General features: G+C 45.8%; 1 protein-coding gene across 1 annotated transcript; it reads left to right on the top strand.

The window, feature by feature from the left end:
• Nucleotides 1-1106: 1106 nt before the first annotated feature.
• Nucleotides 1107-8859, top strand: mych (myelocytomatosis oncogene homolog). The gene is made up of 5 exons (XM_080727762.1): nt 1107-1270; nt 4166-4470; nt 5113-5432; nt 7338-7664; nt 8102-8859. Exons 2-5 carry the CDS (start codon nt 4187-4189, stop codon nt 8428-8430), a joined length of 1260 nt encoding a protein of 419 aa, XP_080583888.1. The 5' UTR covers nt 1107-1270; nt 4166-4186; the 3' UTR covers nt 8431-8859.
• Nucleotides 8860-10747: the final 1888 nt, after the last annotated feature.

Genomic DNA, 10747 nt, shown 5'->3' with positions numbered 1-10747 from the left:
CAAGAATATGTCAATCCCCCCCCCACACACACATATTTTGGCTGCGGGCCGGACCCGGGACCCCCCATCATCACCTGAAAACATTCGTATGCCAGGGGGGGGTCCGAAAGGGACCCAATACTTGGTTTGTATTGCTATATTTATTTTCATGAAATATTTCAAATTCTTAACATGAATAAAATAAAATGAAATAAATACCTACGGAAATAGATCTATACAAGCATGCGTTGTAAGCTTGTAGATCGATGTATACAATATAGCCTAATAATATGTGGTTACATTGATTTCTTTTTATAAATGCTATTAAATCAACACATTTTTGCTGGGGACCCCCTGTAAACCCCTCAAGGACCCGTGGGAGGGTCGCCGGACCGCACTTTGAGAACCACAGTCGGTAAAAGTATCTGCCTGGTCGGTGTCTGTCTCTCAGCCTGTCTGCCGCAGTACTCCTCTGCTGCTGCTACAGTGCTACTACTACTATACAATAGCATGGCAGGGTGGAGAGACTTTAGAGAGAAAGAGAGCGATCGAGAGAGAGAGAGTTGGAGACTGAGTGACTGTGAGAGAGAGACCTAGAGATCGAGTTGGAGAGAGAGAGGGAGAGACATAGACAGAGAGCCGGAGAAAGAGAGAGAGACAGACACCCGGCTTGTGCCGGTAGTCCACGTGTTGCTTCTGTTCCCACATTTTACCCGCCACCATTTTCCGGGAATTCCAAGCGGCTCACTGTGTGACACAGTGTGTGCTCCTGTATCACTCCGCGCCCCGGCCCCTAGACCCCCGCCTGTCCGCCCCGATCGCTCCGCGCACGGATCGCCGCCGCTTTTGCGCTCGGACCCGATCGATCGGACGCGACGGGACGGTAATATTGACACGTCGATCGATCGACGGCGATCGACCCTGCCGTCGCGGAGGTTTTGGCGCGATTTCGCCCCGCGGAGGGACACGGCGGCGAGAGCCGGCGGTGGTATACATTTAAATGTCTCCGGTCAGCCACACCCACTCTGTCTGGTTGTAGTCTATGTGTGAGAGAGAGAGAGGAGAGAGACACTTTGGTTTATAACGGAGAGAGAGGAGAAACGTGGGTGTATTTTACCCCAGTGGGTCTTACCATGCGGATCTAAGGACATTTGTTGGAACCAGCAGCAGCACGATCAGTGACTTGTAGCAGCCTTTCATTCTTGGGGACCCTTATCGGTTTTCTATTTCTGGGGGACGTTTGCGTTTATAACGTTTTCTTCAATTGGACCGATTCAAGGAGGATTTTGAGGTAAGAGCGATAATCGATTTACTAGAGAGAGTTGCTTTTGCACAAAAACACGACTTGTGGTTTTTGACATGATCAGCGACATGGGAGGTTAGATTTAAGAGTTGTGGGGAGAGAAAAAATGAAACTTTTGTATTTCTATTTCTGGGAGACGTGCATTGCATTTATATGTTTTCTTCAATTGACCGATTTAAGGATGGTTTTGGGTTAAGATCAATAATCGATGAGAGAGATTAATTCATTTTGCACAAAAACCTGACATGGGGTTTTTGACATGAGCAACGACATGTGGGGGGCGGGGAGGGGGGATAGATTTACAGTTGTAGAAAAAAATGAAATATTTGATTTATTTTTTCATACACTGCCATTTTAAGGCTATATATATTCGTACGTTGTCTGATCTAAGGAAGACGTTTAGTGAGGTAAGATGATCGGATGATGGGAGAGATTTTTGCACAAAAATGCAAAAATAAAATGCAAATGCCATGCCTTTTCCCACACGAACAGCTGTGGGGCTTGGATGTTAGACTTATGAAAAAGAGATATCTGACGTTTGCATGTGTTAATAACATATATATAGTGTACACAAGTGGCAGCTAGTTCTATAAGGGTGTAGGCTGTGTGTGCACGCTGTGTGTGAATGGGAGTGCTGTTTCATGCCGGCCGGTGCGTGCATGCTTTTTTCACATGGCTCTCACGTACAGGGCTTTGCAGGGGTAGAGACAGGAATCCTTGCACAGCGGATCGCATCGAAAAAAAACGTCAGCCCTTTTAATATCGATCGCTCGGGGCGATGATGATCGCCGATCTATAGAACTAAAAATCAGTCTGACGTTTTTTCTCAAGAGACTTTAAAACGCCGTTATTTCTTGTTTGGTTCTTTGGTTCGGTTATTTTGATGGAAACTATAAAGGCATGTGTCGCTGTTTCTCACTCTCAACACCGGCATGGTTTTATAGTTTGGGGTGCGTCTTGGTCGCCCAACGTTTTTAGTGGTGGGAATGTTAGGAGAGTCAGTTAAATGAAAAGATATACATATATTCCTTTGTTATTGTCATTATCTCTGATCTTGCGTAGACTTGTGTATAAACAAGGTCGGCACGATCATGCCAATGTTGAATTATTATCCGGAGATTTTCTCTTTGTGCTGCTAGCTGCTTCTTTCTCGCCGAGTCAGAAAGGCAAGGCAAGCCTTTTAACTTGCATGCCTGTGTGTCTGTGTGCGTGAGCGTGTGCGTGTGTGAGCACTGAGCAGAGTAGACTGGGCTGCCGGTGACGCACCCATACGCGCGTGCGTGCGCGAGCGCGCGCACACACACACACACACACACACACACACACACACACACACACACACACACACACACACACACACACACACACACACACACACTGTGACTTTTGTTCAAAGCCGGTGCCAAAGTGCGTCCTTCTTTTTTTAACCCTTTCATTCACTCCGTTTATATAATTTGCTGTTGTTTTAGCCTATATTCATGTATTTATTTAAATGTTATTGGTAGTTTAGACTTTCACATATTCTGACTATAGTGCAGAGCGAGATTAAACTACTAAAAGTAGGCTACAGAATACAGTTAATTGAACTGTAATAGTAGACCTACTCTTTATTCAGATGCCAATTGGTCCCTTTGTCTGCAGCTTATGCAATGGACTGTCTGTTAACCACAGATGAACTCGTGTTCCATGTTATGGTGCGTGGTGGTGGTCTACATAGAGGGGCTTCAATTATTCATACTCACACACCGGCTATTTACTGGGGGCTGGCTGGCTGTGCTTGTTTTATTATGGTTGTGTAAGTGAAGTGCTGTGGAGAAAGGAAGGAACTATAAGTGCGTTTACTCAAGACAAAAGAAAACATATATTTTACCACTTGAGCCCTTTTATAATAGGCTATTCGAAATAGCTGATTTACAAGCCCACAACGTGTCTCCATGCCACGCATTATGAGCTTGTATCTGCTATTTTAGGAAAAACTTTGTCAAATTTCGATCTTTAGTCCTTCCACCACTGAAAGTGAAGGGGAGAGATGAGAGAGAGAGAGAGAGAGGGAGAGAGAGAGAGAGAGAGAGAGAGAGAGAGAGAGAGAGAGAGAGAGAGAGAGAGAGAGAGAGAAAGAGTGTGTGTGTGTGTGTGTGTGTGTGTGTGTGTGTGTGTGTGTGTGTGTGTGTGTGTGTGTGTGTGTGTGTGTGTGTGTGTGTGTGTTCATGTGAATGTAGAAGCGCTGAGTGGCCACAACGCATTGTGTGAGCGTGCGTGCGCGCGCCTGCCTGTGCGATTATTGCTCAACTAGTGTAGAGTAGCAAATGCAGTCAGATTGAGATGATGATAAACACTGCAGGTGGTTAAACTAATCCGACCCCCCTTTGTAAACTACCATTTGGGGGTGAAGTTTTGCCAGAAACCAAGTGGACCCTCGATCGTTATCATGGAACTTCCACTTACCGTTTGAACACACTCTGGATTTTAACTGTGGGGTCCCAGCTCACAGCTGTTGTTCGTGATGTCATGGGGAGAGAGAGAGAGAGAGAGAGAGAGAGAGAGAGAGGGAGGGGGGGTCTTTGGGGTTGATTTACGGATCTAACCGATGGGTGGGCGGGGTTTAGCACTGTGATGTAAACACAGATAAAAAAGGAGCTGTCTCGCCCGGCCGGGGTTTACTTTATTAAAAAACTTTCACTAGCACACACACACACACACACACACACACACACACACACACACACACACACACACACACACGTGTGTTGGCGCGTCGTCAGCCCCACTTCAAACACTACCGGCGCTCGTTCTATCGGATATATCTAACCGGGATTATTTATTTTGTCTTTCCCTCTTCTACAACTTCAATTTTTTTATTCATTTTTTCCATATTTCTTCCAGACCATCAGGGAGTTTTCCATGATGTTGCAGAGCTTCGCCCAGTCTCAGGACTGGCTGTACACAGAGCCGTTGCTCTTCGACGATGAGTTCTGCCAGAGCCTGATGAAGGACCTGCAGTCGCTGCCCACCCCTCCGCAGAGCCCACCCATGAAGAGCGGTGCGGCGGGGGGCACCGGCACCCACCACAAGCCCCTCTCCAAGGAGGACCAGCTCAGCTACGTATCCGACATCCTCCTGGAGGACCACGACATGCAGCTCAACTGGAACTGCGACTTCTTCGACCCCGACTACTGTGACGTCGACAAGTAAGTTAGGGGGCAACCTGTGGGTTGGGACCACCAGGGGGGGTCCCCAAATTATTTTGGGGGGGTCCCCAGATGATGTGAAACATTGTATTCTCACTCAACAGTAAACAAACCATCACAAAGTTTAAGTGTGTAGCACATTTCTAAAGTGACAATTTAAGGACTTTTTAAACCACCATTGTGGTTGAGTGGAGTCCCTCAGGGCTCTATACCAGTGTACTTTCTCTGTTCCTTTATCGTGGGGAAAGCTTTGGCTGAAAACAGCGGATCGACAAACCTGCTTATCGATCCGCTATTATCAGCCAAAGCCTTCCCCACTTATTGTCAATCCGCTACTTTCAGCGAACGCTTTCCCCACAATTGTTCGACCCGCTATCGTCAGCGCGGAAGCTTTCCCCACAATGCGGATGCTTGGGGTCTTTTAAGCCAGTGGTTCTCAAAGTGGATTCCTGGTACTTTGTGGGTTCCTTTATAGGACTCTAAATTGACCCATACAAGTCTGTAACTCTTGACAGTGTACAAATGGAACCCATTTGGTTCCATTTGTACACTGTCAGAGTTTAGGGGAGACCTTGAAATGTAAATGTTTGAGGAACATTGCTTTAAGCGTGTTGAGTTGACCATGTAACAACCCATCGACAGGCCTCTGGACAAGGAGCTGCCCCGCATCCGGTGCGTGTCCCTGGGCGATGGCGAGGAGGAGAGCCTGTGGCGGTGCCTGGGAGGCGGAGAGAAGGGAGGCCTGCTGGTGTCCCCCTCGTCCTCGGTGCTGGGCTCCAGCCCGCTGCTGTCCGACATCGACACCAGCATCTTCCAGGAGATCGCCGGCTCCACGCTGGCCATGCACGCCGCGGCGGCCGCAGACGACCTGGTGGACAGCCAGGAGCAGCAGAGCATCGAGTCCACCTCGGACTACGGATCGGCCGGAGGGGAGCTCTCCACGTACTCCTCCTCTGACTCTGGTGAGTTCACTGAGTTGATGAGATGATGAGTTGAGATGATGATGATGATAATGATAATGATAAAAAATATATAATAAAATAAGAAGAAAAATTATCAAAAAATAGAAACCAAAGCAGATTTCTCACATCCAATGTGCTGCAGAGTCCAACAACAAAATAAAATAAAATGCAGTAAATTCAAATAAATAAACTCTGAACGCATCAATGCATAGTTCGAATTTTGGACGAACACATTTTGATGCATTTTTAAAGGTCAAAATGTTGGTGTATGATGGTATTATAGGCCTATTTTAATCAGATTATTTCACCATTATCACTGCACCTTTTATTGCGTCTGTGGTGTTGGTCAACTGGCGCCATCATAGCCAATGCTATTGATAACGGGGGAGAATTGCATCTGAGGTGATTGGCCGCTCATTGCGGTTTTATACGCTCAAGAAGTTGGCAGCAGCTTTTGCTCATCACCTGGTCACTTTTTTACTGTCGTGGTTTATCTTTACAGTTGGAGCCCAAAGTGTTGTGTTATTAAGTCATTTCCGAGTCCTTATCCGGAGCTTGTATCGCTATCGCTAACCCATCCCAGTGGGGTTACTTTATGACTGTCGAAGAACAAGTTACATTGTGAGTGTGTGTGTGTGTGTGTGTGTGTGTGTGTGTGTGTGTGTGTGTGTGTGTGTGTGTGTGTGTGTGTGTGTGTGTGGCGGAAAGAGAAGATAGCAACGATTATTGAGTGACATGACTAGATTAGAGTTTTTTTGGCAGTTAAGTGCTCCTAATAGAGGTGTGCTGTGTGAGTCATGCGCGGCGGTTAACATCTGTGGTGTCTGTCATTAACATTGTAGTGAGTCACCCTCCCAGCGCATGCCCTCTGGCATGCTGGCCTGTACTGTACTACTTTTGGGCAGGGAAGTGCTGTTGGCACCCCTTCAAGTTTGTCTCCATTACTCATTGACCAAATACGCTCTGTTTATTTTCTCTCCCACCTTCTGGGTTTCCGACTTTTTTTTAATTTCTTTTCTTCTTCTTCTTCTCTTTCTGACACATGTATTATTTGCCGACTCATTCCCGGCACATGTTTTTTCCATAAAGCCTCTCTTTTCCGCAAAATCACGCTGCGCCTATAAACTGCTCTTGGCCACGTTCAGCCTGGCGTCGGTATTTTTTGGCTTGTCATTATAGCCGAACTGTGTATCTATATCTATAATCTTTCATACATTTTATAAAGTAGCAGATCTACAAGTAGTATTTACTTGTACAGTGACTATTTCCCCTTGTTCGTCATTGTGACGAAGGCTAAGTCACTAAATGTAATTATCATTACTAAAGTATATACATTTGCCGACATTCCTCCCCAAATGAACCTTAATGATACGACACTTGAGTTGAGCGGAGAGATAATCACAGTTTTGTATTCACTGAACTGCAAAACACTGTCCCGTAGCGTCAGGCGCTATTATTTTCCTTTTCTTTGTTGCCGTTGGCATCTTGGGAGCAACAATGAACAATGAACAAAAGGCGAACGGTGGAGAATCTTTCAGTGGAAGGAAATGTTCTGTGGTGTTAACATGGTCTGTTACAGCCACAGTGGTGAACCCAATGCCGTGCACTCGCGCCCACATATGTCTATGTGTGTGTGTGTGCTGTGTATTGTGTGTGAGTTGTGTACAGTGTCCCGAGCTGTTGTTTTGAGTGTAAGCCGTGCTCTTTGAATGTCAGGCGTAATGCTAACGTCATAGTAACCGCAAAGGGCCGGTGCCCCCTAGGGGTCCTTTGGGTGGGGTACAAGGAGGCTGCCAGCAAAATGAGGTTTAAACACTTAATTTGTATCAATATGTTGGTCCACGACATGAAAACGTATGAGAAACACTTCTCTAACCTCTCTCTCTCTCTCTCTCTCTCTCACAGAAGAGGAGATCGACGTGGTGACCGTGGTGCGCTGCTCCTCCTCCAGCCCCTCCCCCCTGCCCTCATTGGCCGAGCTGACCGCCCGTCAGCAGCAGCAGAGGAAGGAGGAGGAGGCGGAGGAGCTGCGGCGGCGCTTCAACTTCGACATCGCGCAGCAGCACAACTACGCCGCGCCCTGCCCCGCCTCGCCGCCCCACTCCTCCTGCTCCACGAGCTCTTCGTCCTCCGGGTCCTCCAAAAAGCGGTCGCGGGGCCGAGACTCGTCCCGCCACCACCGCCACCACAGCAGCCGGCACCACAGCAGCCGCCACTACTCGCCCTCCTCAGGTAGGGATTGCAAAATCGTCGATTCGTTCGTTCATTGAAAGTTGATAACAAGTGGTGTAAAGTAACTATAGTACGTTTTGTACTTTACTTTTTACTTCTACTCCACTACATTTCAGATCCAAATATTGTACTTTTACTTCATTAAATGTATTTGAACACTTTAGTTACTAGTTGTATACTTAGATTATTATACAAAACATTCATCACCCACTTTAGCCATATATACATTTCGGCCATTTGAAAATGGCCAATCTACAAGCTCACAATGTGCTAATTTCAAAAGGTTTTTTGTACTTTTATACATTTGAAAACTTGTGAAATGGGACATTCTGCAAAGTAAAGTTTAAAATCCAGACTTTTACTTGAAACAGAGTAATTCTACTTAGCAGTATTGATACTTTTACTTTACTAACATGAATATTTTTTCCACCCCTCAGGCCGCTCGTCGTCCTCGTCGCGTCACCACCACCACCACTCGTCGCGGGCCTCGACAGAGACGGAGGACGAGGAGGAGCGCCGGCGCACGCACAACGTCATGGAGCGACAGCGGCGCAACGAGCTCAAGAACTGCTTCCTGCGCCTGCGCGACAACGTGCCCGAGCTCTCGCATAACGACAAGGCGTCCAAGGTGGTCATCCTGAAGAGGGCGCGCGACAGCATCCACACGCTCGAGGTGGAGGACCACAGACTGTTGGCCAAGCGCGACAGGCTGAAGGAGAAGCAGCAGCGGCTAAAAGCGCGGCTGGAGCAGCTGCGAGGCTTCTAGAGGCTTCTCATAAGACTATTATGGACAATTTGATCCCGGACGAGCCCCCAAAATGTTACGTCTCCCTGCACCGACCTCTCAGGGACGTGACGGGAGAGGAGGGACATTGTTGATGGAGAGAGAGGGGACATTGTTGATGCAAGGGGGGACAGACATTGAATGGAGAGTTTGGGAACAGGTGGGGAGAGACGCGGGGGAGAAAGAGCGCACAAACTTGACATTTCATAGATATTGTTTTTATGTTTAAACGTTTTAATGTTTCTTTTTTGTTTAATGTTTGGAGACTTGTATAACGCACGCACGCACACCATACACCACACATACATACGCATACCCGGCGAACCGATGCCATCAAATGCACACAAACATCTCAGACCTTACACGTGTAAACATTCAACTCAGGTTGGTGTCTACACACACATACACACACTCACATGCGTGTGACTCAGCGTTTTATCATATTCATGCCTTGACTGCTGACTGTTGTAAGAGTAGGTAATTTAAGGTTGGACTAGCTATGAAAAATAACCGTTATCCTCCATTGTTAGTTAGTTAGATTCTTAATTGTTTTATTTGGGTGAATACACACTAGAAGACTCCTGCACAAGATTTAGCCCCATTACTTCACTCTATATTGCTTATTTAAAGCATAATTCAAGTGTGCCTCTATGGAGAAGATGTTTTGTTTGACTTAAAATCTATTCTCAAGCCACAAAACCAACCGGCTGTCATGAAGAACCACACTTGAAGTGAAGATGGTGTTTAGACTTGGCATGCTAACCAGCGGTCCCGCTATAGAAACAACTTTTATAGAAACGCGGCGTATAATTACGTATGTATAATACTTGGGGCTTGATTTTGTTCAAGTAACCTTTTTATTCTGTAGTGTGCATTCACTCCCTTCTATGTCCTCAGGCGGACCTTTTGGCCCAATTCTGTTCCAATAACCCAGGTTTATCGTGTTCAATACAATACTGTACATACACCAGATTAATTACTGTATGCATAAACGAAGATTGGCCTCAGTTCTCCCTCTCGCTTCGATCACTTCATGAAGGAGTTCACAAAATTAGAACCTAATGCATCTCTTTAGACATTCAACATGAATAATTATGATATCATCATTTTTTATAGTAATTGTGGAGTGGTTGATTAATAAAGGGAAAACTGAGCTCATTCACTAATATGCTAGTCCTAGCAATCTGCCAAAGTCTTTCTGTACACAGATGCCATTTAAGACAAGCCTAAAGCCTGGTTTATACTTCGTCGCACGGCGGTGTGGATCGGCGATTGTAGCCGATCCAAAAGCCTAACAGCGTCGTGTCACATTTGCGACGTGCTGTGGGCTTGTAGATCAACCGTGTGACAAAGCATAAAATCTGGTTTAACCTATCGCCACTGTCAACTACCAACCTTGCAACGCATTCAGGAATGCTATATGGGTTGACTTGACACTCATTGATCCTCATATTTGGTTTTCATTTGTCAAGACCATGGGGGTCACAAACCTTAACTATTTTAGCTACAGGGAAACACTTGTATTTAAAAGGTTTTTTAGTAAGACAGCAGTATAGTGATGTATGGTCCTGTTGTGACTGGAAAGCCATTTTGTCTATGGAATTCACGGACTATCCTTACTCTATATTGGCATTTTATTAAACTATTATGAATAGACGACATTCCCCATGCTGACCCCTGGCTTTGAAAATGATGGGTGGCTTTCACCAGTAGCCATTTTGTGTCCAAGTAACTGTCACAAGTAGGGGCACAAAATGGCAGCTAACGGAAGCTGCGGCATCAGGTGGTGACCGAAGAATTGCACTGTCCACTGCTCGTGGTGGCACTATGACAACTTGGCATGTTTTAGGTGCTAGCACTAGATGTTCAAAGTAGTTACACTTTTTAAGGCAAAGATAACCCCAACTATGCTTCAAACTCTTTACTTTGGATAGTTGATTAGCAACTGCCCAAACCACGATCAATGCTTATCTTTTTATGTTGTTGCTAGTGCTACCGCTAAGCCAGTGGACACAGTTATAAGTTCCTATGAATAGCTTGTTTACTTTGGGCTGGATCTGAAGTTTGTATTTTCAAAATGGCGGGGATGAGTATCACATTTGAATGCCAATATAATTATTATTCTTATAATTATTGCTGTGCGTAAATGTGCTGTGTGTGGCCCAAAGTGTCACAAAAGGCAAATATCTGTTAATTTGTGTAAAAAGAAAAATGTCTTAAAATGCATCCTGTTTTCTAATGCAAATTCTTTCATTAGTCTGCGCGTGAACTTGAAAAGACTCTGATTAGCGTGTATCTC

This window comes from Nannobrachium achirus, assembly GCF_963921795.1.
Source record: "Nannobrachium achirus genome assembly, chromosome: 6".
NCBI lineage: Eukaryota > Metazoa > Chordata > Actinopteri > Myctophiformes > Myctophidae > Nannobrachium > Nannobrachium achirus.
The sequence above is the reverse complement of the archived record's forward strand: the minus strand, read 5'-3'. Positions and strand labels throughout refer to the sequence as shown.

Bases quoted from the DNA above. Each gene is read 5' to 3' on its own strand.
- mych (XM_080727762.1), top strand. From the start codon at position 4,187: ATGTTGCAGAGCTTCGCCCAGTCTCAGGACTGGCTGTACACAGAGCCG. The intron at 4,471-5,112 runs GTAAGTTAGGGG...ACCCATCGACAG, and splicing joins GACTACTGTGACGTCGACAA to GCCTCTGGACAAGGAGCTGC. The intron at 7,665-8,101 runs GTAGGGATTGCA...TCCACCCCTCAG, and splicing joins CCACTACTCGCCCTCCTCAG to GCCGCTCGTCGTCCTCGTCG.